At 44.2% G+C, this 27,672-nt stretch overlaps 1 protein-coding gene across 5 annotated transcripts; it reads left to right on the top strand.

Annotated features, from left to right (window-relative positions):
* The first annotated feature begins 14,029 nt into the window (after positions 1-14,029).
* Positions 14,030-26,883, top strand: LOC121981341 (pre-mRNA-processing factor 39-like). 5 transcript variants are annotated; one of them, XR_006111802.1, is made up of 16 exons: positions 14,030-14,424; positions 14,541-14,628; positions 15,402-15,817; positions 15,951-16,057; positions 16,976-17,205; positions 17,421-17,588; positions 17,992-18,352; positions 18,844-18,987; positions 19,686-19,838; positions 19,917-20,033; positions 20,835-20,915; positions 20,995-21,144; positions 23,790-24,080; positions 25,159-25,263; positions 26,206-26,273; positions 26,376-26,883. XR_006111802.1 is itself a non-coding variant. In XM_042533805.1 (15 exons), exons 3-15 carry the CDS (start codon positions 15,403-15,405, stop codon positions 26,451-26,453), a joined length of 2,400 nt encoding a protein of 799 aa, XP_042389739.1. In that variant the 5' UTR covers positions 14,030-14,424; positions 14,541-14,628; position 15,402; the 3' UTR covers positions 26,454-26,883. The 5 variants fall into 5 exon arrangements, 4 of the variants coding, with proteins under 4 accessions (XP_042389739.1, XP_042389738.1, XP_042389737.1 ...); XM_042533805.1 differs by lacking the exon at positions 26,206-26,273; XM_042533803.1 differs by lacking the exon at positions 26,206-26,273 and having other exon boundaries at positions 14,031-14,424; positions 14,544-14,628; positions 26,349-26,883.
* Positions 26,884-27,672: the final 789 nt, after the last annotated feature.

The raw sequence follows: 27,672 nt of genomic DNA, 5'->3' as shown, positions 1-27,672 counted from the left end.
TGGGTGGATCAGAAACCTAAGGCCGCCTACGAACTGGTCGCGGAAGAAGGTAACAGTGCCGGTCGGCGGGTCATGGGACCGGTCGGACGACTCGGCCAGAATCAGTTTATGGTCATCAGGGATTTCATAGGTGTTAAGTAATTTGAAGGTGTCTCCCGAATCAAACCTAATCTCCGTGGTTTGATACCAAAGACCAGGAGAAAGGGCAGAAGAACTAGCCATTGCCACCGGGATGCAAGACAAAGGGAAAATAGAAGGCAATGGAGGAGATGAACGGAACAGTGCCTGCGATGCGCAGACACCACCGGAATGCAAAGAAAAAGCCCGAAGAAAACAAAAAGGGAGTGAGCAAAGAGTTCTTACAGAAAAGAGGACGGCTGGAGAAGAGAGCGAAGGGTCGGAATGTTGAGAATGGGCTCGCCAGAGAACGAAGCGGGAACCCTTAAAAGCACAGGCGCTGATCCTGTCCGAATGCTGAATCAACGGACGCTGGGCACGGGGCGCTCTTCGACTGCTGATGTGGATCTTCGACTGGTGGCACGAAGCTCCGGCGAACCTGCACAGAAGTCGGGCCGGGAAGGGGTTCCCGGCGGTGACCCTCCGACGCTCAAGTCAGGTAAGCAGGTGGTGGAAAAAGTAGCTTTAAAGGTCTTAAACGCGTACCTCCGGCGAAGTATGAGGCTCTTTATATAGAGCGGTGAAAGAGCACCTGCACATCCACCGAGGCGCCTACGTGTCTGCAGCCCATACCTCGGTATGTGTTTGTCAGAAAACTTACCTGACGCCATACTGCTACAGTCCAAGCACGTCTTCGATGGGACAATAGAACACCTAGCTGTCAGACTTAGAGTATGGCCTAGCCATAGGACTTGACAGCTGTCAGAAGATGTCCTTGCCCTTCCCTACCCCACAGGTTGGTACGTCCATCCGGACGGGGAGTGATGTCCGGACGGCCCTCATTTTATGCACCAGCCGGACGGAATTCCCCTCTCGCCGGCCTGCCGTATGCATCGATCTGCTAGGGATATTTTCGGTAGGGTACTATGCAGGGCCTGTTAGCAGTACGTCACCTTCTCTTAGGGCTTCCGCTCAGCTCCCTGCTACTGTCCCATTGAGCGTCGGAACTACGACTTCAGTGGGGGCACCTATTGCCTTGGCTATTCATCGGTCGGTCTGCAGGGGCCGGTCGGGAGGTTGGCCCCTCTCTCTCCGGTCGGTCACTTGGCCTTTTGACTCCAACGTGGCATTGACCCCTTAGAATGGGGGTCCCCTGTTCTAACCGCCGGATCACTTACCTCCCCTTCAAGTCTAGTCGAAGGAGGCAAAGTCCGACTGACTGGACTGCCGATCTGCCTGAGTACCGACCGCCATATCAGTCCGCTCGGCCAGGCTTAGGAATGCTCCTCCGTTCGGCTGTATCTTGTCCGTGCCTTGTATTCTTTTAGAATCCATGCCCAATTCTCTCCCCTACTGCCCCTCACCAGTATCCTGCTGACACGTGGCGATCGTGCGTTTGTCAGCGTATAGCGGTGGCGTCACTTCCGATGGGACAGCCGCCGTTTGAAATGGACAGCTGGATGATGTCCTCATTTTTTATGACCTGGATCGGACGGTGGACGTCGCTCCCGGGCGACAATATAAAGCCCCCGACTCATTTTCCGCCGCACTGTTGCTTCATCCTCCTTCGTCTTCACGCTGCTCTTTCTGTTCCGGCGATCCTTATTCACCGCCTGTTTGGTGCGCTCGCCATCTTCTTCCTTTCCTCGATCTTCCTTGTACCCGTAAGCCTTCCTTTCTAGCTACCCGCCTCCTGTGTTGCTTCCTTTTGCATTCTGTCGGCATTTTCTTTTAGTTTTTCTGTCGATTATCGTTTCTGTTTCGACCATGGCGAGTACCTCTACGCCTACCGTCGACGCTCCTGGTCTCTGGTACACGACTATGGAGAGTCGATTCGATGAAGAAGACGCACTGCGTCTCATTCGAACATATGAAATTCCAGCCGACCACGAAATAGTTGTAGCCACTCCTTCCGATCGGCCCAATGATCCGCCGCCCGGCACCATTTGCTTCTTCCGTGATCAATTTTTGGCCGGGCTCCGCTTTCCTCCCCATCCGTTCATTATCCAAATATGCAACCACTTTCGCATCCCGCTCGGCCAATTAGTCCCGAACTCGATTAGGTTGCTGAGCGGGGTGATAGTTCTTTTCAAGTTGAATGATATCCCCTTGGACCCCCAAATCTTCCACTATTTCTTCTACCCAAAACAATCCGAGTGGGGGACCTTCATATTTCAATCTAGGTCGGGTTTCGTCCTTTTTACCAACATGTCGAGCTCCAATAAGCATTGGAAGGAGCATTTCTTTTTTATGCGTCGACCCGAGCGGCCGGCCTTCCGAACGAAGTGGCAGACGGCGGTGCCGACTCAGCCGGGACTCGGCAAATTCAAGAGTCATCTGGCGTATCTTCATGCGGCGAACCAGCTGGTCGGCCAACGTTACGATATCGACAAGTTACTCCTTCCTGGAGTAATGTACATATTTGGCTTGTCTCCCATCCAAGCCGACCTGCCTTGTAGCATGAGTAAGCGATTCTTATCCCCCCTTTTCTTTTGTGCTAACTGATTTGTTCTCTGTTTTTGCAGCTGAAGTTATGTGGCGTGCTAAGGCAACCGAAAAGCTCAAGTTGAAAGCCGCCAATATTGAGGCGGTAAAGGACAAAGAGGTTGCCGAACGGGGTTTGGTTCCGACCGGCTCTGCAACTGAAGGGAGCGAGGGAACTCAAGTTGCTCCCGAGGCGTCGGCTGCCCGTGCCTTCACTGACGAGGCTGCGATCAATATCACAACATCCGCCCAGGGCGAGGAGGAAGGCCATTCGGCCGACGAGACACCTTTGGTGACTCGAAAGCGTCGTCGGCTAGAGCAAGCTGCTCCACAGCCTTCACAAAGGGAGCAGCTTTCCGAACGGAGCGCTGATGCTCCTGCGATTTTTGAGGCGGTCTCCTCAGAGCATACTCCAACTCAACTTGACTTGCCGCCGACCATAGTTGAGGCTCAACCTTCCACCTCTCGAACTTTACGTCGCCTTAGGCGACTGGGCGACCACCCGGGTCCGATCGGCGAGTCTTCTGGCCCGGCTACTGCATCTTAAGATGATTCGAGCGGCCCAAGGGTGATTAAAACAGTACTAAGATTTCCCTCAGAGGAATACCTACTAGCCGTCGATCGGCCATCGGCTCCCGAACAGCAGATCACCCTCACCGGTCCGCTCTCCAAAGTATGGGAGGACGCGCGTGTATGCGTCGCGCTTATGTCCTCCAGTCAGCTAGGGGACAGTAACCTGCAGCAGGCGACCGGGGTATGCCTTTCTGCTTTACTGATATTTTTTGTTTTAGCTTTTAGCTTAACTGCCTTCGTTCGCAGAGTTGGGTAGAGCAGATTACGGTCAGCAATCGACTGGCCGAGTTGGAGGAAGAAATGAAAAAACTCAAGCTCTCGGAGGCGAACCAAGGGCAATCAATGGCTGCTCTAGAGAAGAGCAAAAAGCTCTTAGAAGCCGAACGGAAACGCGCTTCCGATCTAGCGGCCGAGGTTGCTCGGCTTGAAGCGGTGGTCAAAAAACGGGATAAAGAAATCCAGACGACGACTACTCGGAAGCGCAAGGCCATCGACGACATGGACCGAATGAAGGTGTAGATCAGAGGGCTAGAGCAACGCATCAAGGATTTGGATGCCCTTCTAACCACCGAGAAGGAGGGCCGCTCGGCCGATCTGCTGAAATTTGATGAAGACTTAAAGGCTCTCTATGCTGCCAACGATGCTTCCCAGGCCGCGCTCAAAGAGTATCAGGAGGGGGAGTCGGCTCGCTCTGAGGAAGTGAGGAAGGCATTCGTCCGCTCGGATGCCTTTGGGGAGAAATTTACTGACAAGATCTCCCTCACCTTTGAAGAGGCGATCAAGGCGGCTGTGGATCACTTGAAGACCAAAGGCCACCTTCCCGCCGAGCTGACCATCCCCCCAGAGGATCTGGCTACTGTGATGGGCGCTATCCCTGATGCCCTTTTTGATTTTGACGCGTGAGGAGTGTTTTTCATCAACTTTTTTGTACCCTTGCCGTTCGGCCAAACTTATTTTTTGCTGTAACTTTTTTGGTTTGCCCAATGCTCGGCATAAATAGATTATCTTTTCCGTTCCTTCAACTTTTGTTTTGGTAAGAAATTTTCCTCTCGTCATGTCTAAGTGTTCTTTAAAACTCCTCCGCTTGGCTTCATAATTTAACATGGACTCAAGCCGATTGTCTTCAAAAAGTCTTTCGCTACGCAACTGCGCAGCCGCTCGGCGCGCGAACGTTGTTCGTTCATGTGCTCACATCTTTAATTCCTATTAACCATCTTTTGCTTTGCACCTTACCTCATAGGGTTTTTCATATATTTTCGTTAAGCGAGCCGCTCGGCCGTATGTTGGCCTTCAAGAACAGGCTCTGTCGTTGGTCGGCTCTTACCGCCAGAATGTATCACGTGGATGGTTATCCGCTCGGACGTTTATAGATGCCAGCTCGTCTCTCGATTTTTAACGTCGGAACTCGACGACCTTCCGCTCGGACGTTTATAGACGTCGGCTCGTCTCTCGATATTTAACATCGGAGCTCGACGGTCTTCCGCTCGGACGTTTATAGACGCCGGCTCGTCTCTCGATATTTAACATCGGAGCTCGACGGTCTTCCGCTCGGACGTTTATGACGCCATGCTCTCGATATTTAATGCCGGAGTCGACGGTCTTCCGCCGGACGTTTATAGGCCCGCCTCTCGATATTTAACGTCGGAGCTCGACGGTCTTCCGCCGGACGTTTATAGACGCCGCCTCGATATTTAACGCCTGAGCTCGACGCCTTCCGCCGACGCTTATAGACGCCGGCTCGTCTCGATATTTAACGCCGGAGCTCGACGGTCTTCCGCCGGATGTTTATAGACGCCGCTCGTCTCTTTAACGCCGGAGTCGACGGTCTTCCGCCGGACGCTTATAGACGCCGCTCGCCTCGATATTTAACGTCGGAGTCGACGGTCTTCCGCCGGACGTTTATAGACGCCGCCTCTCGATATTTAATGCCGGAGCTCGACGGTCTTTCGCCGGACGCTTATAGACGCCGCTCGCCTCGATATTTAACGCCGGAGCTCGGCGGTCTTCCGCCGGACGTTTATAGACGCCGGCTCGCCTCGCGATTAACGTCCGAGCTCGGCGGTCTTCCGCTCGGACGTTTATAGCCGGCTCGTCTCTTGATATTTAACGTCGGAGCTCGACGACCTTTTTTAAGGCTAACTTCAATACAGCCGCTCGGCAAACCCATTGGCCATCCTTTGAATTAATTTTGCTTCCTGCATTACAAGGGTACGGGCGACCAAAATATATGCAAAAATAAGTTACATTAGTGCACCTTTCACCCAGCCCGATAAGACTGAGATGATTGCGCTCCACGGCGGTCCAGTCTTCATCCTCCAAATAATAGGCGCGAGCGGAGCTTTTCAATAACCTTGAAGGGGCCTGCCCACGGGAGCTTCGCCGACCGGCTTGACTTTCTTCCAGACAAGATCGCCGACCTGGAATGATCTGGGGATTATGCGGCGGTTGTAGTTTTGCTTCATCCGCTGCCGGTACGCCATCAGCCGAACGGACGCCTTGGCTCTTTCTTCTTCGACCAAATCCAGCTCCATGTTCCTCCGCTTGGCGTTGTCCTCATCGTAATTTTGGATCCGAGCGGACTCAACGCCGACTTCAACAGGGATGACCGCTTCGCCGCCATACACCAAGTGGAAAGGCGTGACGCCCGTCCCTTCCTTTGGAGTCGTTCGGATGGCCCATAAGACGCCCGACACTTCATCTACCCAACTTCCTCCCAAGTGATCGAGCCGAGCGCGCAAAATGCGAAGAATTTCCTGATTGGCTACCTCGGCTTGACCGTTACTTTGGGGATAGGCCACGGACGTGAAGTGTTGCTCGATGCTATAGCTTTGGCACCAATCTTCGAGCAACTTTCCAGTGAATTGCCGCCCATTATCGGAGATAAGTCGACGGGGGATGCCGAACCGACAGATGATGTTCTGCCAAATAAATTTCTTGACCATCTGCTCGGTGATCTTGGCTAACGGCTCGGCCTCCACCCACTTGGAAAAATAATCAATGCCACTAATAGAAATTTCCATTGTCCGGTTGCCATAGGAAACGGACCCACAATATCCATTCCCCATTGGTCGAACGGGCAAGACACAGTGGCGACCTTCATTTCCTCTGCCGGTCGGTGGTAGAAGTTATGGTACTTCTGGCACGAAAGGCACGTCGACACGGTCCGAGCGGCGTCCGCTTGTAAAGTTGGCCAAAAGTATCCAGCTAGCAGGATCTTCTTAGCTAGTGATCGTCCGCCCGGATGCCCTCCGCACGATCCTTGATGTACTTCTTGGAGGATGTAAGCCGAGTCCTCCGAGCTCACGCATTTCAACAGCGGGCGTGAGAAAGCCTTTTTGTAAAGCTGATCTCCGATGAGTGTGAACCGACCGGCTCTCCTCCTTAGCAGCTGGGCTTCATTCTCATTGGATGGTGTGGCTCCCGAGCGGAGGAACTCTATGATGGGTGTCCGCCAGTCGCTTGGAAACGTGAGACCTTCCATCCGGTCGACGTACGCCACCAAGGATACTTGTTCAATTGGCTGCTGGATGCCGATCGGCGTTATTGAGCTCGCCAGTTTAGCTAATTCATCTGTCGCTTGATTCTCGACTCGGGGTATCTTTTGGATAATTACCTCTCTGAAGTCGACCTTGAGTTTTTCGAAGGCCTCGGCATAAAGTTTGAGCCGAGCGTTGTTAATTTCAAAAGTGCCAGAGAGCTGCTGCGCGACCAACTGCGAATCCGAATGAAGTGTTACCCGACCGGCGCCAACATGCCGAGCTGCCTGCAAGCCGGCTATGAGGACCTCATACTCTGCTTCATTGTTGGTAGCTTTATAATCCAGTCGGACGGATAAGTGCATCTTCTCTTCTTGGGGAGACAGCAATAATACACCAATACCACTCCCGAGCCAAGTGGATGATCCATCCACAAATATCTTCCACATGGCTTCGGGCTCCGGCCTTTGTACTTCGGTAACGAAATCCGCCAAGGACTGCGCTTTGATTGCCGAGCGGGGCTGGTATTGGATGTCAAATTCACTTAACTCCGTCGTCCATTTGATGAGCCGCCCGGATGCTTCTGGATTTAGTAACACACGCCCGAGCGGGCTATTGGTTTTGACAATGATGGTATGCGCCAGGAAGTATGGGCGAAGGCGCCGAGCGGCGAGGACCAGAGCAAAAGCCAGCTTCTCGAGCCCAGTGTAGCGAGATTCAGCATCTTTTAAAATATGGCTAAGGAAATACACAGGCTCCTCTCCGCTCGCCCTCACTAGTGCCGAGTCGATTGCCTGCTCGGTCGAAGATAGGTAGATACAAAGTGGCTCACCCGCAGCCGGCTTGGCTAATACCGGGAGGGAATTCAGATATGCCTTCAAATCCTCGAAAGCCCGGTCACATTCTTCGTCCCAGTGAAATTTAGTGGCCTTGCGCAAGATTTTGAAGAAATGAAGGCTCCGGTCGGCAGCTTTGGAGATGAACCTGGACAGAGCAGTTATCCGACCGGTCAATCGCTGCACTTCCCTTGTATTTCTTGGAGGCGGCATGTCTTGTAGAGCTTTCACCTTGCTGGGATTTGCTTCAATACCCCGCTCGGTCACTATGTAACCTAAGAAACACCCTCCTTTTGCTCCGAACAGGCACTTCTGAGGATTTAGCTTGACTCCATATTTGCGTAGTGTTCGGAAAGTTTCTTCCAGGTCTTTGAAGAGATCGGCCGCTCGGACGGACTTGATGAGAATGTCATCCACGCACACTTCCAGATTTCGCCCGATCTGCTCTCTGAATACTTTGTTCATCAAGCGTTGATATGTGGCCCCCGCATTCTTCAGTCCGAAAGGCATCACATTATAGCAATAGGTGCCGTCGGCCGTCACGAAGCTGACTTTTTCTTGATCTTCACGGGCGAGCGGCACTTGATGATAGCCTTGGTAAGCATCGAGCATACATATTAATTCGCAGCCGGCCGTAGAGTCCACCAGCTGATCTATTCGGGGCAGGGGATAAAAGTCTTTCGGGCAAGCTTTGTTGAGATCCCTGAAATCTATGCATACTCTCCATTTGTTGCCCGGCTTGGAGACTAATACCACGTTCGCCAGCCAGCTCGGGAACTGCACCTCTGCCCGGATGATGGCATTCTGCTCGGCGCTGAAATCTCTTTTTCTCTGCTTTACCGGCCGAGCGTCCGGTCGGACATGTAACTCGTGCTGCACTATGCTCGGCAAAATTCCGGGCAGCTCATGTGTCGACCAGACGAAGACATCATGGTTTCTTCGGAAGCATTGGATCACCTCCTCTTTCTGATTGGCCTCCAGATCGGACGCGATGAAGGTCGTGGCCTCCGATCGGGTCGGGTGTATCTGCACTTCCTCTTTTTCTTTATAAACTAAAGAGGGAGGCTTTTCAGATATACCATTCACCTCGATCCGTGGTGATTTCCGAGCGGAACTTGATTCTGCTCGGACCATTTCAATGTAGCATCGTCGAGCTGCTAGTTGGTCTCCCCGTACTTCACCCACTCTATCTTCCACGGGAAACTTGATCTTCTGATAGAAGGTGGAGACGGCCGCTCGGAACTCGCTGAGCGCCGGTCGTCCCAAAATGACGTTGTAGGACGAAGGGGAGTCGACCACCACGAAGTTTGCTGTCCTCGTCCTCCGGAGCGGCTCTTCTCCAAGCGAGATAGCCAGCCGAATCTGTCCGACCGGCAGAACTTCATTACCCGTAAACTCGTATAGGGGGGTTGTCATGGGTATCAGCTCGGCTTGATCAATTTGTAGCTGATCAAACGCCTTCTTGAATATGATGTTGACTGAGCTTCCTGTGTCAACAAATACGCGGTGAATAGTGTAATTGGCTATTACCGCTTTGATGAGGAGAGCGTCGTCGTGGGGTACTTCAACTCCTTCCAAGTCCCCGGGCCCGAAACTAATTTCGGGTCCGCTCGCCCGCTCTTGGCTGTAACCAACTGCATGGATTTGGAGCTGCCGGACGCTCGCCTTTCTTGCTCGGTTGGAGTCTCCTCCGGTCGGCCCTCCAGCAATAATGTTGATCTCGCCTCGGGAAATATTACTTCTATTCTCTTCTTCCCGAGCGGACGGTCGGGACCGTTCTCTTGACGCTCGGCGATTCTCCTGCCTTGGAGAACGATGCCGATCGGGAGTTTGTTGCTGTCGCCTATCAACTCTCGTCCGATCGACTTCATTAGTTCTCTGTCGCCTGTCGACTGAGGGAGACCGTCGGCCGCCATTCCGGGGCACGGGATGAGCCACGAAGGGAAGACTTCGACAATCCCTTGTGTTGTGCGTATCCGTCCGGTGGAAGGAGCAGAACATCGGGGTCCATTTCTTCTTTGGCTTGGGCCGGGCGGCCGCTACCTCTTGCACGTGGGACCTCACATGAGCGGAGCGGATTGCTTCGGCCCTCGGTCCTCTTGGCGATTGATGAGCGGTGGGAGGCTTCCGCTCGGCAGGTGGAGCCCGATCAGTCGGAGCTTCCTTTCTTCGAGCCGCTTGGGCCTCCTCCACGTTGATGTACTCGTTGGCTCGGTGTAGCATATGGTCATAGTCTCGAGGCGGCTTCCGAACGAGCGAGCGGAAGAAGTCCCCGTCCACGAGGCCTTGTGTAAATGCGTTCATCATTGTCTCTGAGGTGGCCGTTGGAATATCCATGGCTACCTGATTAAACCGCTGGATATAAGCTCTGAGCGGCTCTCTCGGCTCCTGTTTGATGGCAAACAGACTAACACTGGTTTTCTGATAGCGCCGACTGCTTGCGAAGTGGTGGAGGAAGGCCGTCCGGAAATCCTTGAAGCTTGTGATGGATCCGTCCGGCAGCCTCCGAAACCACCGTTGAGCCGATCCCGCGAGAGTGGTAAGAAAAACTCGGCATTTTACTCCATCTGTATATTGATGGAGCGTAGCTGTGTTATCAAACTTACCCAGATGATCGTCTGGGTCGGTTGTCCCATTATACTCGCCGATCGTCGGAGGCACGTAGTGCTTCGGCAGAGGATCTCGTAGAATAGCCTCTGAAAATTGGCGATTAATCCTCTCGGGCGATGCGTCCGCTCGGGGGGCTTTCCCTTTTCTGTCATCTCGTCTAGGCATTTCGTCCGAAGAAGATCCACGATCTCTATGAGCTGCTGCGGCTTCAGGGGTGCGGAATAGGGCTCGATGAAATGCAACGGTGGCCGGCGGTGCTTCCGCTCGACCACCAGACGCTGACGTTGCTTGCTGCTCCGGTCGCTCGGCTGTGGCTTTCTGTTTTTGCTCCACAAGCTTGGCGGCCCTTATCTCGATCAGGGCGTCGAGTTCCTCCGTCGAAAGCGTCACCGTATATTGTCGTCCAGCCTCGTCCATTGTTTCCGGTCGGATGCAGGAGCGTTCCCATAAACGGCGCCAAATTGATCCTGTCCGAATGCTGAATCAACGGACGCTGGGCACGGGGCGCTCTTCGACTGCTGATGTGGATCTTCGACTGGTGGCACGAAGCTCCGGCGAACCTGCACAGAAGTCGGGCCGGGAAGGGGTTCCCGGCGGCGACCCTCCGACGCTCAAGTCAGGTAAGCAGGTGGTGGAAAAAGTAGCTTCAAAGGTCTTAAACGCGTACCTCCGGCGAAGTATGAGACTCTTTATATAGAGTGGTGAAAGAGCACCTGCACATCCACCGAGGCGCCTACGTGTCTGCAGCCCATACCTCGATATGTGTTTGTCAGAAAACTTACCCGACGCCATACTGCTACAGTCCAAGCACGTCTTCGATGGGACAATAGAACACCTAGCTGTCAGACTTAGAGTATGGCCTAGCCATAGGACTTGACAGCTGTCAGAAGATGTCCTTGCCCTTCCCTACCCCACAGGTCGGTACATCCGTCCGGACGGGGAGTGATGTCCGGACGGCCCTCATTTTATGCGCCAGCCGGACGGAATTCCCCTCTCGCCGGCCTGCCGTATGCATCGATCTGCTAGGGATATTTTCGGTAAGGTACTATGCAGGGCCTGTTAGCAGTATGTCACCTTCTCTTAGGGCTTCCGTTCGGCTCCCTGCTACTGTCCCATTGAGCGTCGGAACTACGACTTCAGTGGGGGCACCTATTGCCTTGGCTATTCACCGGTCGGTCTGCAGGGGCCGGTCGGGAGGTTGGTCCCTCTCTCTCCGGTTGGTCACTTGGCCTTTTGACTCCAGCGTGGCATTGACCCCTCAGAATGGGGGTTCCCTGTTCTAACCGTCGGATCAGGCGCGATAGAGCGGAAGCGGCGGAAGAAGAGAAAGCGACCTTATAAAGGTTAGGCTCGAGCCGCAGGGACCGCCCGATCCAGGGCACGGGATCCGAGGAACGCATCCGCCCGTTGAATTCAAAGCGCCAGGGGTCACATCGAGTCTGACAGCTCGAGCGGGCCATGACGGCCGCCTGGCCACGTGGCATCACACCATTGGGTGCATTTAATGACCGCCATTACGCAGGCGAGGGCGTGTGCTCGGCCTTAATGGCGGGGATTTGCACGAGTTCCAAGGAAATTCGGAGGACATCAGCGTTGACCGACGTTGGGTCGGCAAGACATCCACTGGCATGTCGAACTCTCCAAGTGTCAGTGGGTTCCAGGCCGATCGGAGTTCTCATCAGATACAAAACGACCGTCATGTCGCCAGACCGATAGTCCAGTCAGTCGGACTTAGCGCCTCCTTCGACTAGACTTGAGGGAGAGACATGTGATTCGGTGGTAAGGACGGGGGACCCTCGTTGGCGGGAGGTCAACGACACGTGGAGGTCAATGGTCAAGAGGGTCAACCCCAAGGTCGCGCCGAGCGGATAGAGGTCGTGCCGAGTGGAATGGCAGGCCGACCAAGCATCCCGCCGACCGAACATCCGGCCAGGGGTCTCCCAGGCCAGACGAAAGACAACCCGAACAGGGGTCGGGTTTCCGATGCTCAAGGTAAAAGAATCTATGGGCCGAATGGACAGGCTGCTCGGCCGAGCCACAGGACAATAAGGCGCAATCTCATCCGAGCACATGAGCAGGGCTTCTCCGCCCGATCCGAAGTATGCACATTCCCGGAGGCCATGAGCGCCGAGTGACCAGTCCACTCAGACCGGGAACATGCAAGAGGCGCAAAGGGACAAAAAGGACAGCTGGTAACATCATCCTCGAGACACCTACCGCCGACAAACAGCATGGTCGGCGGCCGGAGCGGATAGAGTATCGTACGGTGGAAGATTCCACCGTCACATCAGGGATATGCTCGGACGATTGTGGAATGACGTCAGACATGCTTTTCTGACACAATCCTACTGAGGTATGTTTGGGGAAGCACGCATGCATCGAGAAGCGTGCCCGCGCCTCCCCGGGGTCCTATATAAGGACCCCTAGACTTCGACAGAGGTATGCGATTCTGATCATTGTAGCCACAGTAGCGTTATTTCGTTTCTCTTCTTCTTCACTGTCTGACTTGAGCGTCGGAGGGTCGTCGCCGGGAAACCCCTCCCGGCTTGGCTTCTTTGCAGGTTCATCGGAGGTCTACACCATCATCAGAGGACAGCGGAGAGCGCCACATCCCAGCGTCTATCGACTCAGCGCTCGGACAAGATCACAACCTTTAACAAATCCTATAATAATTCATTTCTAATTCATCCCAATCGAAAATAGCTACACTAGAAAATAAGTAGTGAGTTGAGTGCATAGATGTCTACAACTTTTACTTTTACAATTTGTATAAAAACATCAAATACTCTCATTCCTGAAGGACCATCAACAAACAAAAAATGAAAACCTTTAGATCTGAAATGAAAACCCGGGCACAAACTTTGTGATCTTTGTTAGACGAGAGACAAAAAAATAAAATGGAGAAAACGAGAAGAAAAAACCCCATAGAGGAACGGAGGACGGGGCTAGGTCGACTCCTCCAAGCTTGAACGGGGTTGAGTCGACGAGATGGAGCTCGGACTGGTCTGAGTAAAGAGTAAAATCAATGATATAAAGGTCGGAAGGGAGGCATGGCTGGGGTGGAGATTATATATCGGATGAGAGGAGAAAGAAAGGAAGGAAGGAAGGAAGAAAGGAGGCTGAAGGGGAAGAAAGAAAGAGAGGCAAAGCAAAAAAAAATTAGAGAGTAGAAATAGATCAGCCAGCTAACGAACTATGCTTATGTGGATGTTCATGTCGTTCACATTAATTTAAACATTTCCATTTCACATACCGTATCTTCCATTTCATGTAGTGTATCATTTTTTATTTGAATTGTAGTGAGTTAAGAATGTCAATTCGGATAAATGGAGTCGGATTAGGTTAGGTTGAATTTTTTTTTATTTCAATCTGAATATGAATTCAACCCAAAATTTCTAAACTCGAACTTGAATCCGACCAACCCGAACCTGATCCGGATAATCCGAAAACTCGATTCAAAATAATTTTTTTAAATTATTTTCCCTATAATTCTTTATTTTATCTAATACTCCATCACTCTCATACTAATATTGATATTAATATACATAAAATATCTTAATTTTTAAAATAAAATTCGATTTAATTTAAAAAAATCTACTGAACCCTATAGTTAGGTTAACCTGAGTCAACCTAGGTCAACCTGAGTCAACCTAGGTCAATCATAACCCAACCCGACCAACGTAAAAATTTTGAATCCAAAAATCCTCTATCCCGACCTACCCCAATCCAAAAATATTTAATTCAAATTTAATTTTTTTAGATCAATTTGAATTAGATCGTTAGATCGGATTTATTTTTGACACCACTGATAACTAGTGATATTGGAATTGGAGTGTGCTTTAGATTTGAACCGAACCAAAATCGGACTCGATTTAGTCAAGTTTTAACGAACCGGTGTAAACTGCTTCGATTCATATCGGTTCGATAAATTAGGGTTCCAGTTGTTAACTGAAAAAATCCTTCGAGTGCTCTCTCTCTGGCTCGCGTTTCCGTCTCCGCCCTCGCGATCTCGCAACGCAGCTGTTCTCCTGTTACCGGTCGTCGCCCGCCGTCTTTGTCGGCCGCTTTCTCAGCTGCTGCAGCAGCCTTCCGTCTCTCGCTGTCCCCGCAGTCGGCTTGTCGCATCGTAGCAGCTCCGATTGCCGACGCCCTTTGCAGTAGCGTCGATCGTTCGCCGCGGCGTAGAAGCTGTGACCCCGTGTCCCGCCCCTGCGGTCAGCGGTCGTGCCAACGTTTGCGGTCACTTCCGGCAACACTGCAGCCGCCGCCCGGTCCGAGCAGTTGTAGCCCTTGTCATTCTCCGTTATCTCCGAGCGTGAAAGAAAGTGGTTTGGCCTCTTCTTTTCTTCTATCGAGGCGTAACGTTGTCGTTAACGTTAGTTTTGGTGCTGCTGTAATTTGTATTCCTGGGTATAATGTTTTATTTATTTATTTTTATCTCTAGAAGTTTCCGCTAAAGTGATCACCAGTGGCAGCAAGGAGGCACACTTTCTCCACTTCGGTGTTTGATCGGAAAATCACAGCGCGAGGTGGTAGGTTCTTGTTCCTTCTTTTATGGCTGGTGAAATCATTGGAATAAGCTGCCAAAGGAAAGGGGTATTGGTTGTAGGTGGCATTGGTGTTTAGTGGGTTTCAATTGTGATTGGTGGGTTTTAAATAGATGTGGTGGTCCTTAGGTTTCTTGTTGGTTGTTAAGTTAGTGAATACTTGATGGAAGAGGGTCAGAGGGAGAGGATAGTGCATGGAGGATCAAACTTTAAGGGTGAGAGGTTTGGGTTTGAAAAGAGTAAATAATTAGTGGGATGGAGAGTTGAGGGTTCAAGACGATAGTGGTTAACATGAATTAGATCAGAGTTGAAATTGATATGCTGATTCTTACAGGGAACCCCGAGTCACCCCTATTATCCTTTTGATGGTTGCCAGTTTCTATGTTCAAATGTCATGTTAGCTGTAATGCATGCTTTGGCTGCAATGCATCAAGATTATTTATGCTAAAATGGTATAATTAGCACAGTTTTGATTGTAGTGTAGCTTTTAACACTGTTATTCTAAGGGTTAGAAAATTTATGCTTGTATGTGATACACTGTCATATACCATATCAGTTTGGTGGTTTGCCCAACACACCGGTTTGTTCCTTGATATAGGAGGATCTGCATTTTTTTTCTGTTGGTATGATAATTATTGTCAACTGACTCTGTCTGTATTTTATAATAGAATCAAACCAAGATCTTATCAAGCATGCATGTGATGTTTTTCCCTCCCTGATTTTTCTTATACAATTGAACATATACGCTGCCATTTCAGGATGGAAAATAGTCAACCCTTACTGTATCAAGCATCTACTACCACAGATACTTCAACCAATGTTTCATCTGAACACATTTTAACAAACTTGGACACTGCGCTTGGTGTTGAAAACTCTGATCCTGTTTCTGCAATGCCATTGACCAATATTTCTATTACTGATGGTGGTGGCTCCTATGAAAACAATCCAAGTTTGACGCCAGAAAATGTTCCAGTTGATTCTGTAGCTGATGTGCATACTGAAAGCACTACCAACAAAGAAAATAAGGCAGATGCCTCAACACATGCAGTTGGTTATGATTCAGTTAATGGAAACATCAATGAAATGGTAAATTATCAAGCTGTTGGAGCCATTGAGAATGGGGTTATGTCAGGTGATACTGGTGGAGCTGCCATTGAGCACGTGTATGGAGATGGTACATGTTAATATCTTTGTGCTGATGAGAACACCTTCATTTCCTTTTTCTTTTATCCTAAAAAGATTTTGTCATTTTTTGCGCTTCATTTTTTTTAATCATCTTGATATGCTGTTTTCCCCAAATTATACAGTGGTGTATTCAGCTGAGGAGGAAAGGTTATGGAATTTGGTTCAGGTGAATTGTTTAGATTTCAATGCGTGGACATCACTTATTGATGAAACAGAAAAAGTTGCTGAGGTACTTTTAAGGAACTTATCCTCTCTGGATGCTAAGCATATATATATATATATATATATATATATTGAATTTAATCCAAGTAATTTTAAGTGTTCAGAGCTTGGTAGCTTCTTGTTGGTAAAACTGTACTTGTTGTTTGGTTTAAAACTTAGATAAGGAAGATCTCTTGGAATTATGTTTTACACTATCATTTCCTTCAATCTGGGAGAAGAATACAGGATTCCGATGGTTTCATGTTTAAATTTGCAAATGCTGCATGGAACAAATGCATATCTGTTTTTATTTCTCATCTTCTGTCTTGTTCTGAAGCCTGTATATTGTGATGGAGTATGCAGTTGTGTGTGTGTGTGTGTGAGAGAGAGAGAGAGAGAGAGAGAGAGGTATGACTAACATAAATACAAAGCAGGATATTTATCAACAAATTCAATTCATACTTCGACATATATATATATATATATATATATATATATATATATAAAATCATTAATTAGTCCATTAGATTTAGTCTAAATTAGCTCAAATGAACCAGATAAGGTTTTTTAAGTGCACAACCTAGCTCCATATGCAGTTCAAGTGGACCTTATCAATGCCAGTTTGGAAACTATCATGCATCACCATATAGGATTTAATTTCACTGATTATATGATTTGATCACCGCCCCACCCTAAGCACAGATTTATAAGCCATATGAGTTTATTTTGTTTAAAAATAATTCTCTTTTGTCCTTGTCTTTTTGAGTTTTTGATTTTTAGAATTGTCTTTATTTGCACCAATCGGCACTATGTATTTCAGGATCGAGCATTTAAGTTTCAAGTTTTTAAAGTTATCTTTAATTGAATTTACTTGTCTTTTCTAGTTTTTATTTAAGTTCCCTTCTATTTTATGAGTAAAACTAATATGGATCTTATCTATGTGCAGAATGACATTATCAAAATTCGAAAAGTTTATGATGCATTCTTGGCTGAATTTCCCTTATGTTATGGATACTGGAAGAAATATGCTGATCATGAGGGGCGTTTGGACAGTATCAACAAAGTGGTGGAGGTGTATGAACGAGCTGTTCTAGCAGTAACCTACTCTGTTGAAATTTGGCTGCATTACTGTACTTTTGCAATTTCAACATATGAAGATCCTGATATTATCCGAAGGTAGCCAATATTGTCTATTAGCTTTTCATTGAAACCCTTGCATCTCATGAGAGCCTTCTGTGAGAGTTAGCCTTTCTCCTTCGTAATTGTGTGCCTTAACTTGGTACCGGTTTCCCTTTAGGTTTGGTTATGATATATTCAATTTTTCTGTTTTTAGTATGAACATATATCTTAGTCATCTAGTAACTTGTTATATGTGTATGCTCATCTTTCAGGTTGTTTGAACGTGGACTGGCATATGTTGGCACTGATTATCTGTCATACCAGTTGTGGGATGAGTACATTAGATATGAGGAGTCTCATCAGGCATGGAGTAATCTGGCCATGATTTATACCAGAATTTTGGAGAATCCAATTCAACAACTAGATCGCTATTTTAACTGGTAATTTAACTAGGGTATTTACAATTCTACTTGTTTGCTGATATCATCTTTTTTTATGGGTACAGTAGCTTTTTGATTCACCTTCTACACATAACTGATTCCTGTGACATCTCCTAATCTTATTTTACTAAAATCTGTACTTAACCTAACGAGTGCATTAAATGAATAATTGGTAAAGATCTGATTTTTGATGATTTAATTTCTACAACACTTAAATTTTGTTGGGAATTTTGGGAAGAGATGACTGATGCTGTCTTTTTTTTTGGCACTGTTGGTGAATTGATAAATAATTAATTGAGAGATTTTGGAGAATGTTCTATCAATTTTGCATTCGCATTCATTGATTATATAGCCCCTAGTTTTTTTTGTCCTTCTAACTGTTATTAATTTTAACAATCTACAGCTTTAAAGAGCTGGCATCCATTCATCCTCTGTCCGAAATACGTATGGCTGAGGAAGCTGCTATTGTGATTTCCACTTTGGATTCTAGCTTGGAATCTCTTCATGGCGAAGTTCATGACGATGTAGTAGAACAATCTTCTAAACCCGTAAGTGCAGGTTTAACAGAAGCTGAGGAGTTGGAGAAGTATATTGCTATTAGGGAAGAGATGTATAAGAAAGCTAAAGAGTTCGATTCTAAGATCATTGGTTTTGAAACAGCTATCAGAAGGCCATACTTCCATGTCAGGCCTCTTGATGATATAGAGCTTGAAAATTGGCACCATTATCTTGATTTTATCGAGAGAGGAGATGATTTCAACAAGGTATATAGTCTCTTTTGTCTCTTGTAATTGTTGCTAGATGTTTTTGATGCTTTTCCAATTCCACTTGGAATGATTTTGAACTCACAGCTCAGTCATATTGGCTGAGTATGCTTTAATGGATAGTATGTTCGATGAAGCTACCTTATAAAATGGGGTATTGAACTGAGGATAAAGCGTGGGCATAATGTTTGGTTTCTATGAGGCTAAGTACTTCAAACTCTTATTTGTTAGTTGATGTTCTGGGTTCATCAGGTGTTGATCAAATATCTGTTTTAAAATTCAAATCTCATACATGCAGGTGTTTGCTTATTGCTTATCCCTTAACCATCTATCTGTCAGTCAAGGTTGGTCCCTCCTTACATATGAGGGGCCTCCCTGATCAGCTAATGGAGTATTTCTGTCACTTCTCTTTGTGTTTAGATCATGCCTTACTCATATATCTAATTAAGGTTTGCCTTTCGTGTTTGTATCTTATACATCTAATATTGCAGGTTGTTAAGTTGTACGAAAGATGTTTAATTGCTTGTGCCAATTATCCGGAGCTTTGGATCCGCTATGTTCTATGCATGGAAGCAAGTGGAAGCATGGAACTTGCCTATAATGCTCTTGCTAGGGCAACTCAAGTCTTTGTTAAGGTATTTGTTCTCTTGATTTTACACTTAAAACTTTTATCTATGGCGCTAATGAATTATTTTTACTACAGACTTGGTTGAAGTGCATGGTGCATTTCTAAACATGGAAAATTGCTTTATTCTTCTTTTTTTGGGCGTGCGCGCCCTTGTGCCTTTAAATGTTTGTATTTGTGTGGCACATAAGTATCTTCTGCATAATGTGATGTGCTTTTTACGTTCTTACCTGCTAAATCATACTCAAATTTATTTATATAGCCATTTTGGTAAATTAATCTGCACCACATGAATGACATTTTTATGACGGGATTTAATGTTTCGTTTCAAAACTCCAAATGAAGTTATCTGCTGATATAATTTATGTGCATGCTTTTTTGTGATTGAATTCTTCATGGACACTATTTGACTGTCAGCACTAGACTTTAAAATGGGAATATGAAAAATCTTGTTAAACTATGACTTGGAATTTTCAAATAAAATTATACAAAAACCAAATGTATAATATACTATTATGACTTTATGAGACCAGTACATGCTTAGATTTCCCAGAATGAAAAGGTTTTTGTTGTTCAATTTTCTAACATAAACTGCAAGTGCAGATAAACTGGATTACTATCCATTCCTATGCTCTATTAATATATTTAACTTTTTTTAAAAGTAGAAAATATAGTGAATTAGTGATCATACTAATTTATTTTTGACAGAAACAACCTGAGATTCATCTATTCGCTGCTAGATTCAAGGAACTAAGTGCTGATATTGACGGAGCTCGCACAACATATCAGTTTCTTTACTCTGAAGTTTCTCCTGGTTTGTTGGAACCTATTGTGAAACATGCAAATATGGAATATCGATTGGTACTTGAGAATTTACCTGAAGAATGATTTTTTAATTATATCAATATTGTTAACTTACAATTGGATGTCTGCTTACAGGGTGAGAAAGAGGCAGCTTTCTCTATTTATGAGAGAGCTATAAATGCTGAACAGGAGAAAGAGCATTCTCAGCTGCTACCATTGTTGCTTATTCAATACTCACGCTTTCTTTATTTGGTAAGGGACTCATTTCATATGATGAATCTCTCATGAATCTGAGTTGGTTGGAAGGAGCAAATTTTAATTAGTTTATGGGAAGGACTCATGTAAGCAGGAGGAGCTACAGTTCAAGTCTTTTCTTTCTGTTCCAATAGCCTTATGATGGGTTGTTACTAATGTAGCACACTTGTAATTAAAGACAATTTGTCTCATATTTTATACCATCATAACAAACCATGTTTGTCCCAACTATCTGATGTTATCTCTCAGTTCGACTCTATACAAAGTCATATCACTATTAGTATCTAAATTGACTTTCAAATCAATTTTAGTTATATTAACTAAAATTTTCTTGGGCCTATATATTTGCCCCTTAAATTCTAATTGATTTTTTTTTTAACTATGGATTTTTCTTCCATTGATCCTCTGATTCTATAATATCCACACTTGCTTTCTCTATCTATCCGATACCGATTCCACTGATTGTGCTGCCTGGGAATTGGGATTGTGATGTCCCATGTCTAGATTTCAATATTGAAAACCATGATTGAATGTATTTGAACATGTCCATTTTTTTTCCTATCCAGCCAATACCAATTCCACTGATTATGCTGCTTGGGACTTGGGATTGTGATGTCTCATGTCTAGATGTCAATATTGAAAACCATGATTGAATGAATTTGAACATCTTTAAAATGTTGGTTTAATTAAGCTTAGATATTCCATTATAGAACTTATGTTTGTGGTTTAAGGTTATCTCCTTTTCAATTCTAGGCATTTTAGAATATCTAGTATTACAGACTGACAATCTTTCTGTAGGTTGTTGGTGATGCAGAGAAGGCAAGGGAGGTTCTATCTGGACATCTTGAAAATATGCAACTATCACGATTAGTTCTTGAGGTTTTTTTATAGAGTTTATTCAGATGCAGTTCTTTAGATCGTCAATTGTGTCAAGAATTTGTCAATTTTAAATGTACAGGCTGTCATCCACCTAGAGTCAATACAGTCATTGCCAAAGCGTGTTGATTACTTGGATTCAATGGTGGAGAAATTTATTATGCCAAATCCTGGTAATGCTAATCTCGCTAGTGCCATTGACCGAGAAGAGATATCATGCATCTTTTTAGAGGTAATGATTGTTTTAACATAATTAAGCTTTTCATTTGGCTAATGAGTGGATAACTAGAACAGTGTGTGTGTATACATATGTGTGTGCATGTGTTAATGCCATATTTGCTCTACTTGGGTTATACCGAGTGAAACCTAATGTATTTATATGATTTACCTAAAAGCACGCCACCAAATAAAAGTACCATAAGTGGTGCTGGAATCCTGGATTTCTGAAGATCTAGTACTTTTGGATATAAAGGTTATCGATCATCCTAGGTTCTAGGTAGTATATATTATGTTATAAATTGAGTATATTCAATCCTCTATTCTTTACCCCCATCTCCTTTTCTTCATGTCTCTCTACTCTCCGCTACATCTACCTGATCTTGCAGTATCAATATTTCAGCATTTTGCTGATAAATGTATGTTTAATAATTGCATTGTTTACTGCTAGAATTTCTACTCATCCTTGTTTTGGAAATATCTGGATCGTAATTTTTGGGTAAATATGAGAAATTTTTTTGGTTCACATTTAATTATAAAACAACATGCAATAAAAACAACAAACTGTTTTGCCTAACAGGTGAAACTTAGTTTGCTTTTGGGATAAAGAGGAGTTCCTAGGATTCTGGGCTTTGTTTTTTCTTAACCAGCCTTCCTGCTCACTGAGATCACAAACTGTCTTACTGAGATTGCCACCCTAAGTTTCCCCTTTGATATTCAACAGTCTCCTGTTGCTTCTAGTTTGATGTGTGAGTTTTAGTATCGGCACTGTCACAGTATGGTTTGTAGTACCTGCTTTAGGGATGCAAAATGGTATTGGAAACCATAGTTTTTATGATAAGTCTGGGGCTGCAAATTATACATAAAAGTTTGATGAATTTACATCATCTTTTTCCTGATAATTTATAAATTTAAAGACCTCGTTGATAGCTTGATTAATTGTGTCAGTTGAGGGGTGGATCTTACAGTGAATATAACTACTACTAAATGAAGAATTTACTAATCTACAAAGGTTACTGAGATGAATTATTGGAAATGACCTGTTCAAATTTAGTGTGTATAGATCCCTCTAACTGATATGAGCATGTGAATGGAGCATAATCCTACTACTGTTCAGTGTAGTACATTTTCATACCTTTCTGTAGATTTCAGTATTCAATGTTTTGACCTTTGTGTTTGTTTGTTAGATGTTGTGTGTTCTTTCTTTGATGATTCTCTCTCCATTGTCTTTCATCCACTTGCTGACCAATAAAAATACGGAGTATTGTGTTTATGGGTTAGAATCTTGTTCTGCCACAAAAAATTGGTGATGTACCATTCTATGCACACACTGCCACAAGGAACAATGTTGAACCGATGACAGCAAGTCGGAGATGGACAAGCAACTCGGATAATGTAGAAGTTTCATGCAAGGTCAAAAATTTTGTACAACCTAACAAGGCAACATTAGTAGCTATTTGCTTTAAACAAATAATAATTTTACTTTATCAAAATGTACCAAGCCATTTTCAAGGAAGATATTTCTGAAATGCACTTGTGATTGCACGTGTAGACTTTCAAGTGTTCACGTATGGCTGCATATAGACTTGAAAGTCCTCAATTGAAGAAAATGAATTTCAAAGAGAAAAATACATTCATATCATATTATCTAAAAACATCAACCAAGTTACAAAAGGTCCAACTAAAGAAAGGGAAAACTTGAGGAAACACGAATCATAACACATACAATGGTAACAAAACATAGGTGTTGGAAAACGTGTTGAAGAATCAGAGTATCACACAAAAAAGAGTGTGCCACATACAATAATATTGAGCAACCCCAAATAGGTAATTGACTCACATCCAATGTGGTGTGTGAACTTCTCGGGGCCTGGACTTAAAAAAAATGATCCAAATACAAAATTTGGAACTAAAAAACATAAGCTACAAGACCCATTGTGCATTCACAATTAGAGACTACAAATGCATGAAACTGAGAAAATATCATCAAAAAACGGGGAAAAAACTAGACAAGATTTATAAATTTTAAACTGGAAATTAGTATGTGGGTTGAAGACATGATTAAGCACCATAAACAATTCAAAGAATCTCCATAAGGTTATAATCTTAATATATTATAGTCATCTTCACAACCCTAAATGAGTTTCAGAAATTTAATACAGAATATGAAGTAGACCTTGGTGGTTGGTTGAAGCTGACTTTGAGTCCTGTTGCAAAGAATAGTTCAAACACATCAATGTGCAATCATGGATAATTAATTGTGGCCCCTATGGGTTGGCACAATTGGTTCATGCAAGGGTGTTGTTGCCATGGGGTCGATTCCTAGCGGATGCGAAATGCCCCACTAGTTGGCTCAACCTTTTCTTGCATGCGTTGTTATTGTCGGGCGAAGCCTCTTGTGATTTACCTCCCTTCGAGACAGTGGGGGGCCACCGGGGCCCGCTGAGGTGACTCTTCACCTTATATGCTTTCTACTCTTTCTCAAGAATTTTTTTCATCCATTTATTTTAATATTCTTTTTAAAATTGTATTCAGTGCATGGAAGAAGAATTTTTTTTCTTTATTCTTTCGTATGCATACTCTTTTTATTATTTGTTATAGTGTAACTTTATTACATTTGTTTCTATGTTTCTAATGTTTAATGTCAAACTTCTCTTTTAGTTTTTGGATCTCTTTGGAGATGCACAGTCAATTAAAAAAGCCTCCAACCGGCATGCTATTCTTTTTTTACGTCAAAAGGGCATGGTGGTATCAAAAAAAAGGCATGCTGAAGATTTCCTTGCGTCGGACAATGCTAAGATGGCAAAGAACTTTCATGAACCAGGTCAGTCAGCATTGGGGGCCTATACAAATGTTCAAAGTCAGTGGCCAGCTGGCTATGGACAAACAGCTCCTGCTTGGCCAACAGCCACCCAGTCACAGACCCAGTGGAATCCTGGATATTCGTCACATGTAAGTTATATATCTGTATCAACTGTTTTGTGAAATCAGGTGTTTTATTCTTGGTCCTGCACCTTTGGATGACAATAATGCCACTAATTCTTAAATTCTTGAAGTTTTGTTTCCATTTGTTTCCTTTTTGTGTGGCTATAGCTTATGACCCTTTTGGAGTTTAATGTCATAAACCTGATGGTATCAGAATATATCATATTCAAAGGTTAGATAGATGCAGGTCATGGTCGGCACATTGAGCCTAGGTGGGCTAGTATTGATGTATATGCATAATAATTGTATCCTTAACAATCAAAACAAGTTTAAAATTAGAAATAAACAATTTATAATCAATTAATACACACTAAATTCATAAAAATAATGAAATATTTCATATTTCACATTCCAACCAAAGTATAATAATTGTAACAAAATGTAAAATTCAATAATTTGTAGTTATTTATCCAAATTGTAAGAAAATACATAGTTTATTATGAGTGTCATGTTATTAAAAGCTTTAATATTTTTGCCTTGGGACTCGTTTAGATTGCTTTGGAGGATGCCTGGTCACTTTCTAAAAGTGCCACTTAGTTACTAGTTGAAGTGTATCTTTGGCAAACGACCTAGTCGACACTTTGGTTGCTTTTTAAAACAATGATCATATTCATATTATTTTTCTTTTTGGAGCTAAAAGTTCGTAAACCAAGCAGTTCCAAAATCAACCATGTGTTACATTCTTCACCTATGTGTAACCATTTATGTTACTTGGACTTGGTATGACTATCCAACATGAAAGTTTCTAAAATCTTTTGCATGTGACTATTAATCGAGCTGTCGTCCATGGGAATAGAAAAGGCTATATGAACGCTATCAAAAGAATTCTAGTACATCTTAACCAAAACAGGATTTGGTAACTTATGTTTTGCCAATTCTCTCTTGTTTTAGTCAAATAATCTTCAAACACTTATTATCATAAGGCATGACTTAATTATTTAAATTTGAGTTGCCTTTTTGGGGATTCTTTTTTTGTTATTAGTTAATGCTATGAGCCTTTTTCTCTCTTCTACATTGGCTTGTCTCACAAGAATTAAAATTTCAGGCTGGATATGCTGCATATGGAAGTTATGCAAATTCTGGCCAGCCACAAGTTGCTACATCAGCTCCTCAGAGTGCTGCTTATGGTGCTTATCCACCTACGTACCAGGTACAGGTTCTTGACCACACTTTTTTTTTGAAGAATAGTTTTTTAGATTGTTTATAATTATAGAAAAGCACATCATTTCCAATCATTTTAATGCCTATAAAAAGGGCAGCCCGATGCATGAAGTTTCTGTCAGTGCGGTGTCCTGGGGATTTATTATATGCAGTCTTTGCATTTGGTAAGAGGTTGTTTCTGCGACTCCAACCATAGCTGTGCATTTTGCAACATTTTCTGTTTGAAAAAAATAAAATTTTTCATATGTAGAACAATAGCTGCTTCTAGCTTTTGTTGGTAAACAGAAACTGGAAATAGAAAATTGGAAAGTTTCCATGAAGCAAAAGAAAAAAAAACCTCCTAGGTATTTGTGATTGATATTTTTCTTACCTTATTGCTTATTATGCTCTTTTGTTTGTCATTTGCTTCCTGGAAAATGTTCTAGAATATGGGAGCAAGTATTCTTTTTTCCCTCCAAAATGATAAGCTTTCTGGAAGTATCTATGATGTGTACGCTTTGCGTAGCATGCATTGACAATCCATCTCTCTTTGATTTGTATTTCAAACCTTTATGCTACCTTTTACTGACTTTGTTTTTTCTGAAAACTAAAGCCCCCCTAGTTATTTTTTGTCATAATTTGTCTTGTATGCTTCTATGCTTACTTTTCAAACCCGGCATCTATGCTTTCTTATCTCAAAATTATTAAGAAGGCATTGTTATACATGCTTACTTTCAAATTAGTATTTTGCAGTAGAAAGGTGCAAGTTCAATTCTTTCCGTTCTTCCTTGATGAGAAGTGCAGTAGTTAACTGCAGGGCAGATGATCGCAATTTTTTTTTTAATTGATGACATCCCCATTCTTTGTGTTTTGACCTTTTAGTTTATGTAGGAATGAGATAGTTCAGCCACATTGCTCAAGTTGATCATCTGTGTTTTAACTTTCATTGTAGTTTGATGTTTGATCATGGGATGGGAAAGAGTGATTAGTAGTAGGGATCTGTCAAGTAACTTTTACAAGGTGTTTTTTTAGATCTCTATTGATTTGTTGGTGCAAATTCCTGAAGGAAAAAAAATCTAATTTTTGATTGTGAAGGCTCATCCTCAACTGGGTTATGCGCAGCCATCGTCAGCAGCAGTAGCACCGGGTTTTCCTCCTCAGCCAGTAGCAGCCCCACAGCCATATTATGGCAGCTATTGATGACATCTTGTTTTTGACACTTGCTGTCTTCTTTTGCTGCCATTGTATGCTTAGAAATACAACACGATGGATCGCAGTTGGATTTTAATTGCTACATGGAAATAGAATTTGGTGGAAGGCAGGCTTTGTGAAAGCAAGAAGAATTAAGCAGACTCTGATCCTTGTCGCCCTCACTTAACATTTCTGCTTCAATCCTCTTCGCATCCTCCTACCTAGTAACTAATCTTCATACGGAGAAGTTAACTGGATTGTATGCATCTAGAAGAGTTTGTGCTATATCTCCTCTCTCTCGTTTGTCGCTGTAAACAGTCTCTTTATTTGTGAGAAATGGCACTAAACATGTGCTGTAGTAGCGGTATATTGATTTTGTGTAATCGTAGTCTATGCTAGCAACTCTTGATATGCAAACGAAGTAGCATTTCTATGCTAACTCAACTCTCCTCTCCCTGTCTTCTCTCCTATAGTTCATGATTATATTAAGCCTTGACCTTACAGGTGGGCATAGTTGGTTCATGTAAGGAAGTGTTGTCAATAGAGGCAGGCGTAGTTGGTTCATAAGTTGTCAATGGATATGAGATTAATTTTTAATAGGTGTCGAATAATCTGTTGGTTGCCTTAATATCTCTTTGCAGGGAAAGAAGGCAAACTGATATCATATCGAATTTGATGACAAACTAATGCATTTACTTCAACGAAATTGGTCCATGTGCCTTCATCATCTGCCCACCTCCACAAGACAATGATCTTGCATGAAAATGACATTAGCCGATGGACAGCAAATGCCTGCGTTCGTAAGACAATGATTTTGCATGAAAAGGACATCTCACTCAGTGGATGGTAACAAATACCGTGAAAGTTGAAACCCTACTCAACTATGACCACAGATCAAAGATATGAAAGCGTTTGACTTCACTCTCACTCCAACTAACTCGCTTATCCTGAAAATTTCTCTTAAATCTTCTCTCTCTCCCCATGAATATGCAGAATAAGAGTACGTAGAGTATCAAATCTTTCTCTATATGTAATTTTTTTTTTTTATATAATACTATATCCCAACTCCTAAACTTTCTCTCTCTATATATGTGTTCTCTATATATGTGTGCGTGTTACGTTGTGATGAAGCCCTGTGGATTTCGTCTATAACAATGGTCAAGGCGCCTTTTTGTTAGTTACAGGATTAACCCAATTAGATTTTACCTTTATGCTTTAGGGGTTGAGT

The sequence above is a fragment of the Zingiber officinale genome, chromosome 5A (assembly GCF_018446385.1).
Source record: "Zingiber officinale cultivar Zhangliang chromosome 5A, Zo_v1.1, whole genome shotgun sequence".
Lineage (NCBI taxonomy): Eukaryota > Viridiplantae > Streptophyta > Magnoliopsida > Zingiberales > Zingiberaceae > Zingiber > Zingiber officinale.
The sequence above is the reverse complement of the archived record's forward strand: the minus strand, read 5'-3'. Positions and strand labels throughout refer to the sequence as shown.